General features: G+C 48.0%; 2 protein-coding genes across 14 annotated transcripts in view; one reads left to right on the top strand and one right to left on the bottom strand.

The window, feature by feature from the left end:
- Positions 1–15972, top strand: part of MFSD6 (major facilitator superfamily domain containing 6) — a 70405-nt gene that overhangs the window by 43293 nt on the left and 11140 nt on the right. For all 12 annotated transcript variants that reach the window (XM_072741144.1, XM_072741143.1, XM_072741148.1 and 9 more), the window contains one exon: positions 7576–7673. In XM_072741144.1, coding sequence (XP_072597245.1) covers positions 7576–7673 — 98 coding nt within the window. The remainder of the gene's footprint in view (positions 1–7575; positions 7674–15972) is intronic.
- The window catches only part of NEMP2 (nuclear envelope integral membrane protein 2), a 42894-nt gene continuing 37440 nt past the window's right edge, over positions 10519–15972 (bottom strand). For both annotated transcript variants that reach the window (XM_072741150.1, XM_072741152.1), the window contains one exon: positions 10519–10716. In XM_072741150.1, the coding sequence (XP_072597251.1) occupies positions 10638–10716 (79 nt within the window). In that variant the 3' untranslated portion in view covers positions 10519–10637. The remainder of the gene's footprint in view (positions 10717–15972) is intronic.

Raw genomic sequence — 15972 nt, 5'->3', positions numbered from 1 at the left:
CAGAGTGTCTTCTCCCAGACGCCCTCCTGTTCTTTGCCCTCCTGATTCTGGCTCCTTTGTCAGCCGTCGCCCGCTTGTTCCCCTCTGCTGTGGCCTGGCGAGTCGACACCTGGGAGACTGTTGTCCCCTTTGGCTTCAGCCGGGATGCTCCTTGAGCCTGCGTTTTGATGAACTTGCTTAATTCCCTCAAACGTAGCGTAGGTCAACTAAGACTCTTGAGGCCTTTTTAAAATTCATTCCTGTACCAAATGCCAGTGATTCTTGTCAGGAAATGATAGGATTATTATAGGAAATATTTAGAGGCAACAAGCTAAAGAATGACTTAAGACCAACGGAGGCTCAGACTTCACTTTCACCTTTTCTTTTTCTAACAGAAAAAACGGAAGTATCGATAGCTGCACAAAACGTAGGTAAATAAAGTCTTCTTCCTCCTTTAGCTCTTCTGACATACGATACGGTTCTTACGCTCTATTCTACAGGGTGGGTCAGTGGGCATCTACGCTTGCATAGTGACAGTAGCTTAGTGGCGCGGTGTCTCTCTTGGTGGTCCTCTGCCTGGGCTGGGTCAGTGTGTGAGTGCCGTTGGCTCTTTGAGCATGTGGCATGTGTGCTAACCCTTAGTCCTCTAGTGGGATAGGCCTGTGGGGACCCAAGAAGCCTGTTACCTGCTTGTGCGTATGTGTTGAAGATGCATTGCATGATGTTGCAGGATGTCCCAAATAAACCACAGGCAGCTCTTCGTTGAACTGCTTGGTCATAAATGACTTAATATGTATCTTCAACCGTAGCCTATTAACATTAATCACAAAGGGCACCAAATATGGGCAACCATTTTTTTTTAGGATTTTATTTATTCATTTATAACATACACATAGAGAAAGAGAGAGAGGCAGAGACACAGGCAGAGGGAGAAGCAGGCTCCATGTGGGGAGCCCGATGTGGGACTCGATCCCCGGTCTCCAGGATCACACCCCGAGCCAAAAGCAGGCACTAAACCGCTGAACCACCCAGAGATCTCCGGGCACCCATTTTTTTAACTATCCTAGTTCTAAGTCCTTTTCGTGGGTCAGCTTATTCTTTCACATACCCATCTCTTATATACACACACATAAAATTATAAGCATAACACGTGCGTAGTTCCTTCTTGTTCACCATCATACCCCTGGCACTTAGCGCAGTGTGTTTAGTATTAGTTGAGTGAGGTTCTATGTAGAGTATACATATTTTCCCTCTAGGGAGTGAACGTTTACGGGCATGCAGCATATGCCAAGCACTGGGGATCAGAACCAGCCAACATGACAGGCAGCTGACCTCACCCGGCGTGGAGCATGCATAGCTGGAGGACAGAGAGCAGAGCACTGGGCCAGACAGGCTGCAAGAAAGATGTGCTAGAGTGGAATCTTGTTTCCATCAGAAGCGTTGATTCCAAGGCTCCCATTGTGTTACATACACTTTGTGATGAACCCCAAGTGGTCCTTGCCGCAAATAAGCACTTTTCATAAGGCTCTCTCTACAGACTGCCATTTCCTTTGTCCAGAAGAATACAGTAAGGGCAAAGCTGATTATTTTATGTGCTTTTCTTAACTGTTGATGTGTCTGTATGGTTTAGTCTTACCTGATTGCACAATTGAATCTTTTGAATTCAAAAGATAGAAATGATACTGATTACTAGCTAGGATGTCATATTGTTTTTAAGCCAAAATAGAGATCCAGATAATGGTCCCTTCAGGTTGGAGAACTATTGGTCAAACATCATACATCATTTACTGTTTATTTATCGCTACATGAGGCATAGTGCCTGAGTTCTATTCATTCTGTGAGAGAGTAGATAGACGCATGGGAAAATATGCAAGAAGTACTTAAGATCTCCGGTCACATCCATCTCCCAGCCCTGGGACAGTTTCCCAGTCCTCCTCCCTAGAGACCATGGCGTCATGACGTTCAGTGTGTCTTTCCAGAGATACTCTGTTCATACATAAGTGCACACACACTTGTACGACTCTCCTTCTCTGACATAAACGTTAGAATGCTCTGCTTACCAGTCTGTAGGGATTTCTAGCTTGCTTTAGATGGCGGCATCAAGGAGTTTGCGGTCGGCTGATGATAAAATCTAAATATTATAAGACAAAAATAGAAAAGCATTTTGCTAAGTTTTTGATACAGGGTCAGACTCTTTTCTTTGAAAACATCCTTACTGATTGGGGTTAAACCAAATGCATACTCTGTGATCTCAGTCAGTTTTGGCTTCTTTAATGTGGAACAGGAACTTTAAGATACTTTCAAAACAGCCTGAGAGCTGAATTCTTCTGGTTTTTTGTATTACTTTAACCCGGATTTTTTATAGTTGTCTTTCTTGTGTCTAATTTGACGGTTTCTCTTTTACCTTTTAAATCTTTATTGTTACATGATTATCAGAAATACATTAGCTGCACAGCCAAGGAAGCAACCCACAAAACTAGGAGACAACGTGGGGCCCGGGAGCAGATGCTGGTAAACGACGTGCCCAATGAAGGGTCCGTGTCCAAACATGAAGAGCTGGCAGGCCTGACACCACAGGGTCGGTAACGATCAGGAAATGGGCGGAGGCCGCCCGGATGGCCGGCACGAGATGCTCCCCTCACTCGGCGGCGGCAGCACCATGTGGACCCGCCACCTGCCGTGTCGCCTGGCCCTGGGCAGACATCCAAAGCTCGGGAAGCAACGGATGTTGGTAGGCGCGTGCAACGGGGGGCACCGCGGCCGCTGGGACCGGCCGGGCGCCGACGGGGACAGTGCGGGGCGTCCCCAGGCAGAAGCCGTCTTCCCGCGCCTGCCGTAGTTCCCTCAGGTCGCGTCACCCTGCACCCTCTGGGTGCGCTGACCTCTGCCAAGGCCGGGCCGCGGCCTTCATGCCCACGTGTGGGCCCGAGGAGGTGGCAGTGGGCGGCCCTCGAGGCGGGACCCTCGCGGCCTCCCTCCCTCCCTCCCCGCAGGTGGGCACGCCCCGAGGCGGCTGGACGGCCATTGCTGCGTTGCCGACGTTCGGGGCCTTGGGTGTGCGTCAGTGGCCGTGGGTGTGCGTCGCGGCTGTGCCTCCTGCTGCGCCTCTTCCTGATGGGTGCCTGTGGCCGCGAGGCAAACACCCAGGAGGAGCCGAGGACACGCGGCCCGTGGAGAGCCCCGCCCCAGGCTTGGCCACGAGGTCTCCTGAGGGCCGCGAGGGCCACCAGGGCTCCTGAGAGCTCCTGAAGGGCGTGAGGGCCGCGAGGGGGGCTCCTGAGGGACATGAGGGCCACCAGGGCTCCTGAGGGACGTGAGGGCCATCAGGGCTCGTGAGAGCTCGTGAAGGGTGTGAGGGCTGCGAGGGCTCCTGAAGGCCGCGAGGGCCACCAGGGCTCCTGAGAGCTCGTGAAGGGTGTGAGGGCTGCGAGGGCTCCTGAGGGCCGCGAGGGCCATCAGGGCTCGTGAGAGCTCGTGAAGGGCATGAGGACTGCGAGGGCTCCTGAGAGACGTGAGGGCCGCGAGGGGGGCTCCTGAGGGCGTGAGGGTCGCGAGGGCTCCTGAGGGCCGTGAGGGCCGCGAGGGCCGCAAGAGGGGCTCCTGAGGGGCGTGAGGGCCACGAGGGGGGCTCCTGAGGGACGTGAGGGCCACGAGGGCTCCTGAGGGCGTGAGGGCTCCTGAGGGCGTGAGGGCCGCGAGGGGGGCTCCTGAGGGACGTGAGAGCCACGAGGGCTCCTGAGGGCGTGAGGGCCACGAGGGCTCGTGAGGGCTCCTGAGGGCGTGAGGGCCGCGAGGGGGGCTCCTGAGGGACGTGAGGGCCACGAGGGCTCCTGAGGGCGTGAGGGCGTGAGGGCCACGAGGGCTCCTGAGGGCCGCGAGGGCTCGTGAGGGGCGTGAGGGCTCCTGAGGGTGTGAGGGCCACGAGGGGGGCTCCTGAGGGCGTGAGGGCTCCTGAAGGCGTGAGGGCCGCGAGGGCTTCAGACGAGGGGGGAGGGGTGCGAGGGCTCCTGAGGGGCGGCTGGGAGCGCCTGCTGAGGAGGCCGCCCGGTGCCCCGGCCCTCCGCCCCCTCCGCCCCCTCCGCCCCCTCCGCCCCCGCGGTCCACAGCACCCTCTTTTCCTGCGGCGGCGGCTTCCCGGCCTGAGGAGCGCTGCGGACCCAGGCCTGAGCGCCACCCGCCGCAGTGGACGCGGCCCCATCCCGCGGCGGCCTTGGTGTGTTGCCGGGTCCGTGGGTCGTGAGGCGGGGGGCGGTGTCCGAGGCCGACGGCGTCCGAGCGTCGCGGGCCTGGGTGCCCAGCGGGCGGCCGTGTCTCCCAGGGAAGTGCTCGGAGCCCCGCGCCCGGAATATCCGGGACCCCGAGCGCGCGGCTGTCAAAGTGCGCGGACCTGGCTGTGCATGCGGCGGGAGAGGCCGCGTCGGCGTGTCCCTGCCCCGGGCGTGCTGCCGGGCGCGAGGTCACCGGCTGGGCGCCCAGGACGTAGGTCCCCGCAGGTTGTGGAAGCCTCCAGCCTGGGGCCAAGGCGTGGGCGGGTGGCTCCTCCGCGACCCTCCTCCTGGGCTCATCTCCGGTGGTCGCAGGGTCGCCCTCCTTGGGGTCAGGCCCGCGGCACCGCCCGCCCCAGCACATCAGCCGTGGAGGGCACTGGGCACCGATGTGCCTGCATCCTGCCGCCGCGGTGCTTCGTGGGGCGCCGTGCCCGAGTCACCGCTGGATCCGCACCGGGCGCAGGTGTCACTGTCCCTGCCGTAGGAGGGACCGGGGCGCAGGCCGTGAAGTGACGCGCCTTGCACAGCTCCTGGTCTGCTTGTTCTCTAGGGCCTCGTGTGGCCCTGAAGGCCCGTGAGCCATGAGGTTAGAGACGTGGGACGGAAGGGAAGGGCACCCAGCTGACAGCGCTTGGCTTCTGGTGCACGTGAGCCCGAAGGGCCCCAGCAGCTGCGCGCAGGCACCAAATTCCACGGGGCGAGGTCTGAAGGCTCAGCACAGCCTCCCCCTAAACTGCGCTGACCGTGCTTTTGGGCCTGGGCCTGCGTGCAGTGACCATGGCCATGGCGACGGAGAAGGGTCTCGAAAGGTTCAGGACGTGCAATATGAACACAAGGAAGGTGTTTTACCAAAATTTTTGGAGAGTAGGATTATGGGAAAGTGTGCCTGGGAGCTGCCTGGACTGAGCTAGAGCAATGGCTCTTCCCACCGGCTCCGGATCTGAATACACTGGGAAGTGTCCCAAGCCCGATGCCTGGACTGCCGGCCGCGAGGCCTGGACGGCTGTTGTTTTTAATGGTTACCTGTGTGGATCTGACGTGTAGCCAAAGTCAACAAGAACTAATGAATGTGTCAGGGGTCAGCATGCTGCAGCCCTGGGGCCAGATCTGCCCCACTACCTGTTTTTGTATGGCCCAGAACTAAGGATGGTTTCTGTACTCTTAAGTGGTTGAAAAAAAAAATCAAAGAATAATAATATTTTGTGATGCATAAAGATTACAGTTTACCCTTGAACAACGTGGGTTTCAACTGTGAGGCTCCACTAATAGATGTTTTTCAATACAGTATGGCAAATATATTTTCCTTTTGTTTTTCTTAATTTTTTCTGTAGCTTATTTTAATAATGTAATATATAATAAAATAACGTATAAAATATGTGTTAACTGTTTATGTTATTGGCAAGGCTTCTAGTCAATAGTAGACTTTCTATAGTTAAGTTCTGGGGGAGTCAGAAGTTACGTGTGGATTTTCTACTGTGCAGGGGGGCATGAGCACCCCTAACCTCTGCATTGTTCAGAGGTCAACTGTCTGTGAAATTTAAATTTCACTGTACATAATTCAAATTGTACTGGAACACAGCCATCCTTGCTCATTCACGTGCGTACTATCTGCGGGTGCTTCTGCACTATGGTGGCGAGGGTGGGTAGCTGCAAGAGACCTGCAGAGCCGAAACTTTACAGGAGCGGTTTACTGACCCGTGGGTTAGGCTGTGTCAGGGTCCTCAACAGAGCTAGGTTAGAGCCTAAGAAGACCTAGGTTTGTGGAACTTGTATGTTTGTGCAGTGTATCTTGCACTGTAATTTCCTGTGGGTTTTTGTTTTGGTCTTTGCTGTTGTTTCCTAGCAGAGGGACCCCACCCCGGTTGATGATCTGTAGTAAGTCTGTTCAGGAAACTTTTTATCAAACAGGATTGAAACACAGACTTTTTTCCTTAAAACATGAAAGTACAAAGAATATAACGTCCAGAGAATACTATAACCCAGACTTTTTTAATACTGAAGTTCCCCTAAATCCCTTTTAATATACATTTCCTATCTCATCTCTGCCCCTCAACCCTTTTTTGTTTTTCTCCCATTCTTCTGTTCCATATTTGCTGTTAATACAAGCTGGATGCCTCAGAGCTTTCCTTTCCTTGATTCAATGTTGGGAAAAGAGAACAGTGTTTACTGGAATGATTTTTTTTTTTTAAGATTTTATTTATTTGTGAGAGACCCAGAGAGACAGGTAGAGACACAGGCAGAGGGAGAAGCAGGCTCCATGTGGGGAGCCCGACAGGGGACTCGATCTCGGGACTCCAGGATCATGCCCTGAGCCAAAGGCAGACGCCAAACCGCTGAGCCACTCAGGGATCCCCTACTGGAATGATTTTAATATAAAAATATAGTTGAGCAAGATTAGGAAATTATCACTGTCATATTGGCTTATTTCTTTTACCTTCAAGTTTTCATCCACTTGAATTTTGAAACAAAGAAAAGCATTAAGATTAGGAAAATTAACAGAAAATGGAAAACAAACTAGAAAGGGAACTCCGTACCATCAGGCTGTGTCTTGTACAAAGCGGCAGCCACCATTTGCTTCTAAACCAGATTGTCCAGTTCAGAACGAGTATGTAACCCTATGCTTGGATGTACCCCTAAAGGCCTTTACTTTGTTTTTCTCATAATCTTGGTGGTGGTGCTTGTGAGGGGGGAAAGTGATGCTGATGTATATTTATTAGTTTGGTAAGCATAGGATTATATCATAGATTTATTTTTAAATAGTGAAGATGTATCAGTTGAACTAATAGGAACAAGTATTTGATTTCCAAATAGTTTATTATTCATCATTGGATGATAGTTTTTCACGACCTTGAGAGTCTCCTTGTAAAACTCCTTGGTGTTTTGGGGACTGCATGTGAGACCACATTCATATTTACATTCTCATTTTTATCCTGTCCTGCCCCCATCCTCGTGAAGCAACTATAATCCCAGGCATATTTACCCTACAGCCACCTGGAAGGAGGCCAGTAATGTCATTACAGATGGCAGTGTGCCCAGACTATCTTTAAAAAGCATTGGCTGTGCTACTAATTAAATTTCAGGAAGGGTGATGTTCACTTTTATATTAAGTATTCTGAAAAGACTGAGGGCAGATATGTTAGAAGCAGTTTTCTTATTTCTAAGAGTTCATGGTTAAATTTAGTTGTTCTTTAGCTTCCTGACTCCTACGTTTAAACGCTGCTGGATGATGGATGGTTTGGGCAGGGGAAATGTACGTAGTACTTGCATTTTTTATGTCTCCTACAGGGCCTCAACTTATTTCCCTTTGTTTTTTGTTTTTTGTTTAAAGAGTTCTTTACATTGGTCTGGCCTGCAATACAGCTCGCTATATTTATATTTCCTACCTGGAAAATGCCTGGACTGTTCTCCCCATGGAAGTTCTTCAAGGTAAGTTAACAGCTGGAATTAGAATTATTTTTTCTACCTGACTGAGCTATGACTACGTAAAAGCTTAGTGACCTTGAGCATCTGACTCTGAAAGGAAGGGCAGACCTGCTGTTTTATATGATTTTGAAGTGGTTGTTAAGGAAGAGGTGACATCAGGGGGGTTGGTTCTTCGGTTACTCTGAGTACTCTGTGTTTGTTGAGTCAAACAAAGCTGGACTTGTCCCACACCCCGGTGATTAAACAGAGAGAAAGGAGTTCTGGAATAGACTTTATGTACAATTGTTAAGTATGTATATCCGAAGGTAGTTTTAAGTATAAACGGATTTATTTTTTAAAGATTTTAGTGTTTGTAGGTTAACTGTATTCATCAACAAAAGGTTGTCAAAATTATTTTGTTCCTTCAGCTTTTATCACATCTAGTGATTTACAACTAAAGCTTTACAGTCAAGGTATTCTTTTCCCATGAACCTTTCAAATAGGTTCACATATCCTAACCAGAGTTCTTTTCTTTGCTTCACAGGACTGTTTTCCCTTCAACAGATAACTTTGAAAAGAAATTTCTAGGAGGCTCTTGCCATGTGGCTTGAGGGCAAAAAAAAGCTGGATTTCTGTACAAAGCTCATTGCCATATTAGCTCATACATACAATCTAGACTATATACTGAGGACCTTTGTTAACTGCTTGGCTGAACCATTTGGTGGTTGGCAGAATGATTAAAATGAAGGTTCAGGACAAGATTATCAGAGTTGAGGTCTTCTGGGATGGCCCAGGCTCCTCAATCATTAATTGTACTGAGCAGTCTGTGATGATACAGAATTTCATTAGCTTTACAGACGCCATTTTCATTTTCCCTAAACCTGAGGATACAAGTACAGCACAATCAACATAATTTCTCATCATGACATCTAAGATGACTCATTATCATACATCTAAACAAAATATACACAATGCAGCCCATTCATCAAATCCTGTTGTAGCAATGGAAGAAAACTATCCTTTTTGAGAGGAGATACAATTTATATTCAGATTATAATTATGAAATTTAAATATATACGTACTCTAAATAAAGGTATTTTACCAGGCCTGATGCCATGGTATAATTGGTGAAAGGAGATTTCTGTTTATAATAGAAAATGGAAATTTAGGCTTATAATAAGTTATGGTTTATAATTATTAGAACTCTGGAAGAGCCCTGAGGTAGAGCGCATACTTCAGCACTGTGCCATTTAAGAGTAACAAAGCACTAAATAAGGACTATAGGAAAGAATGATGTGATAACAAGGTGAATGCAACACAGTTCTTAGGATTTCCCATCTCTGGTCCTATTTTATGAGGCAGGATCCTTGCCTTACTTAACTGCTTTATTTATTGGTGCCAGAGTGTGCAGAGTCTATGTTAAAAAACAAACCCACTAACTGGTATGGCCACAGAAAAGAAAAGATATTGTAATAATATATACATACATCTTTTTCTCTTCTTAATTTAATACAAATTCCATGGAAGAGGACATATATGACTTAAGAGAGCAAAAGAGAGCTTTTTCAATAAAATGGTTAAAGGAACAACACATTTTATAAGAGGAAACAAATAAATGCTGTTACGAATCAAAAAAATTTTTTCCTATTATTTTATTCGAGATAAATAGCTACAAGAGTCAGGCAGTAGGCTGGGACTATCCTAAATGCAATAAAATGTAATAAAAAAATAATACATTAACTTAGGCCCCAAGGCCCCACCGTCTGTCCTGGAAGCTGGATGTGTAACCACAAAATTACTAGTGTGTTAGAGTCAGAGAAACATGCCAGGTGCAGAGAAGTAGCTCCCTGGCAGGAGTGGGATGGGACGGGAGGTGCTGCCGAGGTTCCCCAGGGAGCTCACGTCCGGGCTGCGTGCTGAAGGACCCGTTGTGGTGCAGAGCAAGGCCAGGCGCTGGGGGCCGGGAGCGGGGGCTGCCACCGGGGGGGACAGTGGTTGCGGCCGGGGGGCTGGCCGTGTGCCATCCACGCAGGAATTCGGCCTCCCAGGGGGCCGCAGCCTGTACCCCGGTGGCCTCTTTTCACCTGTGCCAGTGGAGGTCGAGTTCCTGGCCCGAGACCAGGAGGGCCCAGGGGTGCAGCGCCTGCGTCGCCGGGCCCGACCCCCGAGAGCCCCAGCTGAGCCTGGAGGACAAGTGCTCCCCAGGTCCCCAGCTTTGGGCACAACAGAAGTGAAGTCCTGGCCCTTGCTGCCCCACACGCACAACCCAGAAAAAGGTGGCACAGCCCCATGGGGTCAGCCCCGCACTACGGGGCGGCTTCTGACCAGGGAGGCCTGGCCCGTCCAGATGCTCCCCCTGACACGTGTCGTCCGCACGACCTTAAAGCCTTGGGACTTCGGGCAGCTCTCCTGAGGCCGTGGAAGGACAGAGGCCTGAGGACAGGCCACGCTACCGAAGCCCACTGTCCAACCGACCCTCGCCAGACCCTTGGCGGGAGCCCTTAGAACCATCACCAAGCCCCCAGCCTGGGGGAGGGGGGAGGCTGGGAAGGCGGCCTTCGGGTCCCCGCGACACCTGGCACCTGCACCCTTTGTTCCACCGGGGCCTCACAAGCCGCTCCTCTGGAGGCCTCATACACCCTGAGAACTAGTGTCCCCTCATGGCCACAGAGGGGGAGACACCACCTCACCCCTCTGGCCCCCGCCCGCCTGTAACAGGAGGAGTCCTTGGCCCTCACTCCTCCGAGCTGCGTGCCTCCACACTCACCTCCTGGCCTCCTGGCCTCTGGCCGCGGTGGCAACGGTGAGCGTAGGAGGCCGACGGAGCCCGTTTCCTCCTGCCTGGGCCTCTGCCAAGGCGGCTCCGTGGTACCCCTGGGGCATCGAGGGGACGCTGCTGCCTACTGCTGGGAACCGAGGCAGTGTTTCTTTCCCAGGGTCAGGGTCCTTCTCCCGTCGAGTGGCCGGTGTTCTCGCAGGCTCGGCCCTTTAGCAGTCCAGCCGCGATGGGCAGCAGGCACGTCCTCCAGGTAGCCGCCGGTACCATGCGGGGCAGCAGCAGACACACCTGCCCGTGAGAGCCAGCAGTTTATTTTAGAGAGACACAGGGAGTCTAAGTCCCTAGAAGTATTGCTGCGTGCAGTAGAGGAGGTGTGAGGGTTTATATTTATTTCTCAAGATCTCGTTTTCAAAAACCCATAGGAATTTTCTCTATTACTTTTGTATAAGAAGCATTTAAACATTCATGATTATAATCGGGTATCCGTACTTCACTACGTATAACGAATCAAACCCAGATTTGTTATGCTCCTCCCTATGCAGGTGTTGGTTGTGAAGCCTTACAAACGTTGAGACAAATATGACCAAAATTATTCTTGCTATTAAAATGCATGTAAGGGGCAGCCCGGGGGGCTCAGCGGTTGAGTGTCTGCCTCTGGCCCAGGGCGTGACCCCGGGGTCCTGGGATCGAGTCCCACAACAGGCTCCCCGCATGGAGCCTCCTTCTCCCTCTGCCTGTGTCTCTGCCTCTCTCTCTCTGTGTCTCTCATGAATAAATAAAATCTTTTTAAAAAATAAATTCATTCAAGGAGATTTAGGGCCAACCTGGGGCTGCTATAACTAAAGAGATCTTTTTGAGGTACCTGAATGAATGATTCAAGCAGTGAAGGCTGAAAATGAGGTCTGTGTCAAATCTTTCTCTGCAGGATGCTCAATGAGTGGGAGCTGGGTTAAGATTTTGATGAAAGGGGGTTTTCCAGGGTCAGCAGTAGGAGGACTTGAACTGGTGTATATGAAGCTTTGCTCTTACTTAGCATACCTATTCAGCCGGTAAGAACCATGTTTCCCCTCCTCGTATGTTCTGGAAGGTCATATAGGCATCATGAAAGGGTTACCACGCAGTCCTTATCTGCCAGTGGAAATCCGAGATGTGATTCCAATCCGTTAGCATCCATATTGGCAATTTTCTGTCTGGCTTAATGAAACACAAGTAGCTGGCCACGTGATTGTGCAGGATAGATATGCTCCAGGTTTAACATTGCGGTTGATAAACTGGCGTATAAAAGTCACTGGTGCTACTGTTAGAATCATGTTTTAATCAGAATAGTCTTATGAATTGTTAATAGAGCCATTTTGTTCTTTGTCACTCCCATGGTTTGCATGGTTTGTTTACAGTTACTAAAGGTTCTTATATCAACTTTTCTTGAAAATGTGCAGGATTTTGTCCATGTAAAATTCACTTTAAATGCCTCTGCTTTAAGAATCCTGTTCTGGGATTGCATCTCACACTTGGCTCTTCCTTTTCTGAACTGTTCTCAGATTTATGGACTATGTTTTACCGTTTAGCATTTAATTGCTATCCAATTATTTTACAAATACTACTTTTACTTCCTTAGTTTTAACTCTTAAATGCAGAGACCATGCTTATGCTTTTTGAATTCGCCGAAGAAACATGCACATAGGAAAATACACTATAATTGCTTATTTTATAGTCTCCTGCAAACTGTACTGTAATTGTATTTTCTAAATTTTAAAGGTTTTGAATAACAGAAAATTTTATTTCAAAAATTAATATGTAAAAAAAATTGAAAACTAAATTTAAAAGCTGAACTTTCAATATAACTTTTTCCCCAAGATGTCATCCTTTCTCCACTCCACATCTGTAAAACATCAGTGTGTTTTTAATCATTCACCTATGTTCCCACTTCATTCTATAAATTATTTAAGATAATGTACCAAAATATGCAATAATCTACAAACTATTAAGTGCTTAGGCTTGAATTAGATTGTATTATATTCCAGTTCTGCCACCTACAATCTAGGTGTTTTGGGGCAAGATACTTAATACTTTGGGGCACTAGCATCTTGCCCCAAAACCTCAAAGGCCTGCCTCAAAGGCCCCAGTTTCTTACACTGTAGAACAGCCTGATAGGAGTATTAAATAAACTAATCCATGCAAAGTATTTAGCGTATTAGCTGGGACACGGTTAGCCTTCCATAAATGTTAGATAATAAAACAATGAAAATAAAATTTAAAATTATAAATAAAAAGACCAAGGGAAATGTACTTTAAGAAATTCTGCTCTACAAGATTAAATTGCAGTATGCATTAAAACCTGGCCATAAAATGACTAAGTGCACACTGTTCTTAAAAGTTCCTCTTTGGGAAGTGAAATTTTACTATCTCTGATACAACTAGCAGTTCACGTGTGGCTTGATATGGGGACACTGAGCACGTAGCACATCCTGTGGGCAGGTGTCCACATTAGACACAGTTTGGACGGTAATCTCCTGAGATTTCTTTTAAGGTATGTGAGGGCATGGTGCCAGCGTGGAAAATTCACAAGGGCCTGTAAAGCATTGTTGTATCAGTTACATTTTGCTTTGGGTTTTTTTTTTTTTCTTAAGCAATTTTTTTTTTCATTTTATTTGTAAAGTGAAACTTATGGAAACTTACAGAAGTTTCATTTCCTCTGTTCACTTTTCTCCACCTTATGCAGGGCAGGGCGGGCACGTTTTGTCCCCGGATGCTTTCTTCCTCTCCTCCAGCACGCACACCACTCCCTGTTTAGTTTCATCAGCATTCCTTTGGCCAGCTGCTGGTGTGTGTCAGGGTGCTGCTGGGTGTGTGTCCTCAAGGAGCTTGGTTTCTTTCAGTGAGATCCTGGCCCTTTTCACTCACTGGACTGTAAACTCCATGGTGGTTTAGGATGGGTTTTGTACAGGACCACGTCCTCAAACAGCACGGGCACTGGCACCCAGTCCTAGGTGCTCATCAAGTCCTGTTGAATGAATGCAGGAAGGTGCATACGGGAGTACTGGGGTTTTAACAATAAATGCGTGTCTTAAAAGTCTCTTTCATGCAACACAGATGCTTCGTGCAGGTGCCGCTAGGTCCGCTGTTCTTCGTAGCGTTCTCTGCTGTCACTGGAAGGCCCATTGCTGCTGGCGGCCCTGACTTGGGCAGAGACACTGGGCTTGCGGTTCACGTGATGTTTCCTTTTCTTCATGGACACATAGTTGGACTCTATTTCCCAGCCTCCTCTGCAGTTATGTGTGACCATCTGGCTAATTCTTTTCAGTGGAATGTGAGCAGGAATTATGTGTTACTTCTAGACCCAGACCATGGGGATCCCTGGGTGGCTCAGCAGGTTAGTGCCTGCCTTTGGCCCAGGGGGCGCGATCCTGGAGTCCCGGGATCGAGTCCCGCGTTGGGCTCCTGGCATGGAGCCTGCTTCTCCCTCTGCCTGTGTCTCTGCCTCCCCGCCCATGTCTATCATGAATAAATAAATAATTAATCTTAAAGAAAAAAAATAGACCCAGACCGTAACATCTTTCATCTCTTCCCGCCTCTGCCAGCTGGATGTTGGCACCCAGGTAACCAGGTGTCGAGGACGGCAGTCTCTGCCGCAGCCTGGATCCCTGAGTGACTAAATGGAGCACAGCTGCTACTCTTCCTGGCCCACGCCCACCGGACTTTATATGAGCAAGCGAAAAAAACCGCCTGTAATATAGGAGACCACTGGGATTCCAAGGCTCATCTGTTACAACAGCTATCATTACCTTAACCAATACAGACTCCTTTCATTGTGAGCCCAGTGGAGTTTTTTGGTTTTTTTTTGAGAAAGAACAGTATCTTTTCACTAGATTGATCTTTCAGAAGCTTTTTCTTTTCTTTTTTTTTAATCCCAGCATTTGAGAGGTACCCCAAAGTAACTGAAATCTATGCTTTGGTTCATCAGTGCAAAAGGTTGGTCACCACTGATTTGGTGTGCCAGTGCCATGAGGATACTTATGTTTTGTTTAGTGAGCTTAAGTCAGTGGCAGAGCAAGAAAAACAAAACAAAAAACCAGTACATTGTCAGAGTTCTTACCCCTCCCAGCCGCTATGATGTGATTTCCTCAAATCAAGCAGCATTTTAAAAAGAGCAGCTGTCTATTGGGGAAGAAAGGATTTTTTTTTTTCTTGCTCATCCCTGCATACGTTTTTTTGCAATAGAGCATTCTCCCGGGCCAAGGCTGAACAACCTTGAAATTAATGTTACAGGATCAGAGACCAGTATTAAATATACTATTGTTATAAGGTAAGTATAAGGTGAAGAGTTATATGGGGCTTATAATATGTGAGTTTTTTAGAAAAGGAGGGGAAGTAGGTAGTAAGAATATCCTTTTTTTTTTTTTTTTTAAGAGAGTGTGAGCAGGGAGGGGCAGAGGGAGAAGAAAAAAGGAAATCCCAAGCAGGCTGCATGCTCAGTGCAGAGCCCAACATGGGGCTTGATCTCATGACCCTGAAATCGTGACGTGAGCTGACACCAGGAATCCGCTTCTTAACTGACTGAGCCAGCCAGGTGCCTCGAATGTAGTTTTTTAAATTGATAGACTGTTGGGCATGTTTATCAAAAAACCTCTCAAAGTAGATGGTTATAATTACTACATAATACTTTTTAATAGTTGGTAGGAGGCTGTATAGGATAGTACTTAAGCCCTGAAGTCCTGAACTTCCATATCTTAGCTTCAGACCCTGTTCTACTACCCTGTTGTCTGTGTGACTTTGGACAAGGCACTTTATCTCTCTGCGCCTAGTTTCCTTTTCTGGAAAAGGAAGGGAAAAAATAGTACTTATTACTGGGAGAAATAAATGAGATAAGCTACATAAAACAGCACAATTCCTGGTAAATCGCTATAATATTATTGATGAAAAAATTAAATGTTAGTCATAATTATTTCTAATGGTTCATGGTTATTCATATGTAGTGTGTTCCCGAACAGTAAGGTCTTGGCTGCAGGTGCTGTGAAACTCTCTCCATGTCTCCGTTAGGCCTTGTAGGTAACCTTGAGGGCCCCCGTAAGGGTAAGGAAAGACCAAGAAGCGAAGTTTCTGTGACCTGTGTGGTCTCTGAGAGTCACTCATGGTCAGTTAACATAGGGTGTTGAGGAGCCACTCACAAATATCGGTATTTTCCTGACAAGTAGCCAAGGAAGGGTTAACACATATTGCAATAACAGTCAGTTCAAGTACCTTGTTACTATTATCAGCCAGGAGGGAGCATCTTTTTGGTCTTAGACTATCTGATCCACCAACCTAGTTAGCTCGTACTAAAAGGTTTAAAAAAGTTGTAGCCCTCGTGTGAAAACACTTTTGCCCGTGCCATGGAATCCATTTGCTTATTTCATCATCATGCTTATTTTGAGGGGAATCTTACAGAAAATCTTACAGAAAAGTTGTTTCAGGTAGCACAATTGTTAAGACTTTCTTGTCTTACAAGTATGAAAAAACGGTGGAGAGCTTTTAGGTTTCTAGATTGCTTTTTTATTATTTTAAAAT

Source organism: Vulpes vulpes, chromosome 16, assembly GCF_048418805.1.
Source record: "Vulpes vulpes isolate BD-2025 chromosome 16, VulVul3, whole genome shotgun sequence".
In the NCBI taxonomy this organism is placed as follows: Eukaryota; Metazoa; Chordata; class Mammalia; order Carnivora; family Canidae; genus Vulpes; species Vulpes vulpes.
The sequence above is the reverse complement of the archived record's forward strand: the minus strand, read 5'-3'. Positions and strand labels throughout refer to the sequence as shown.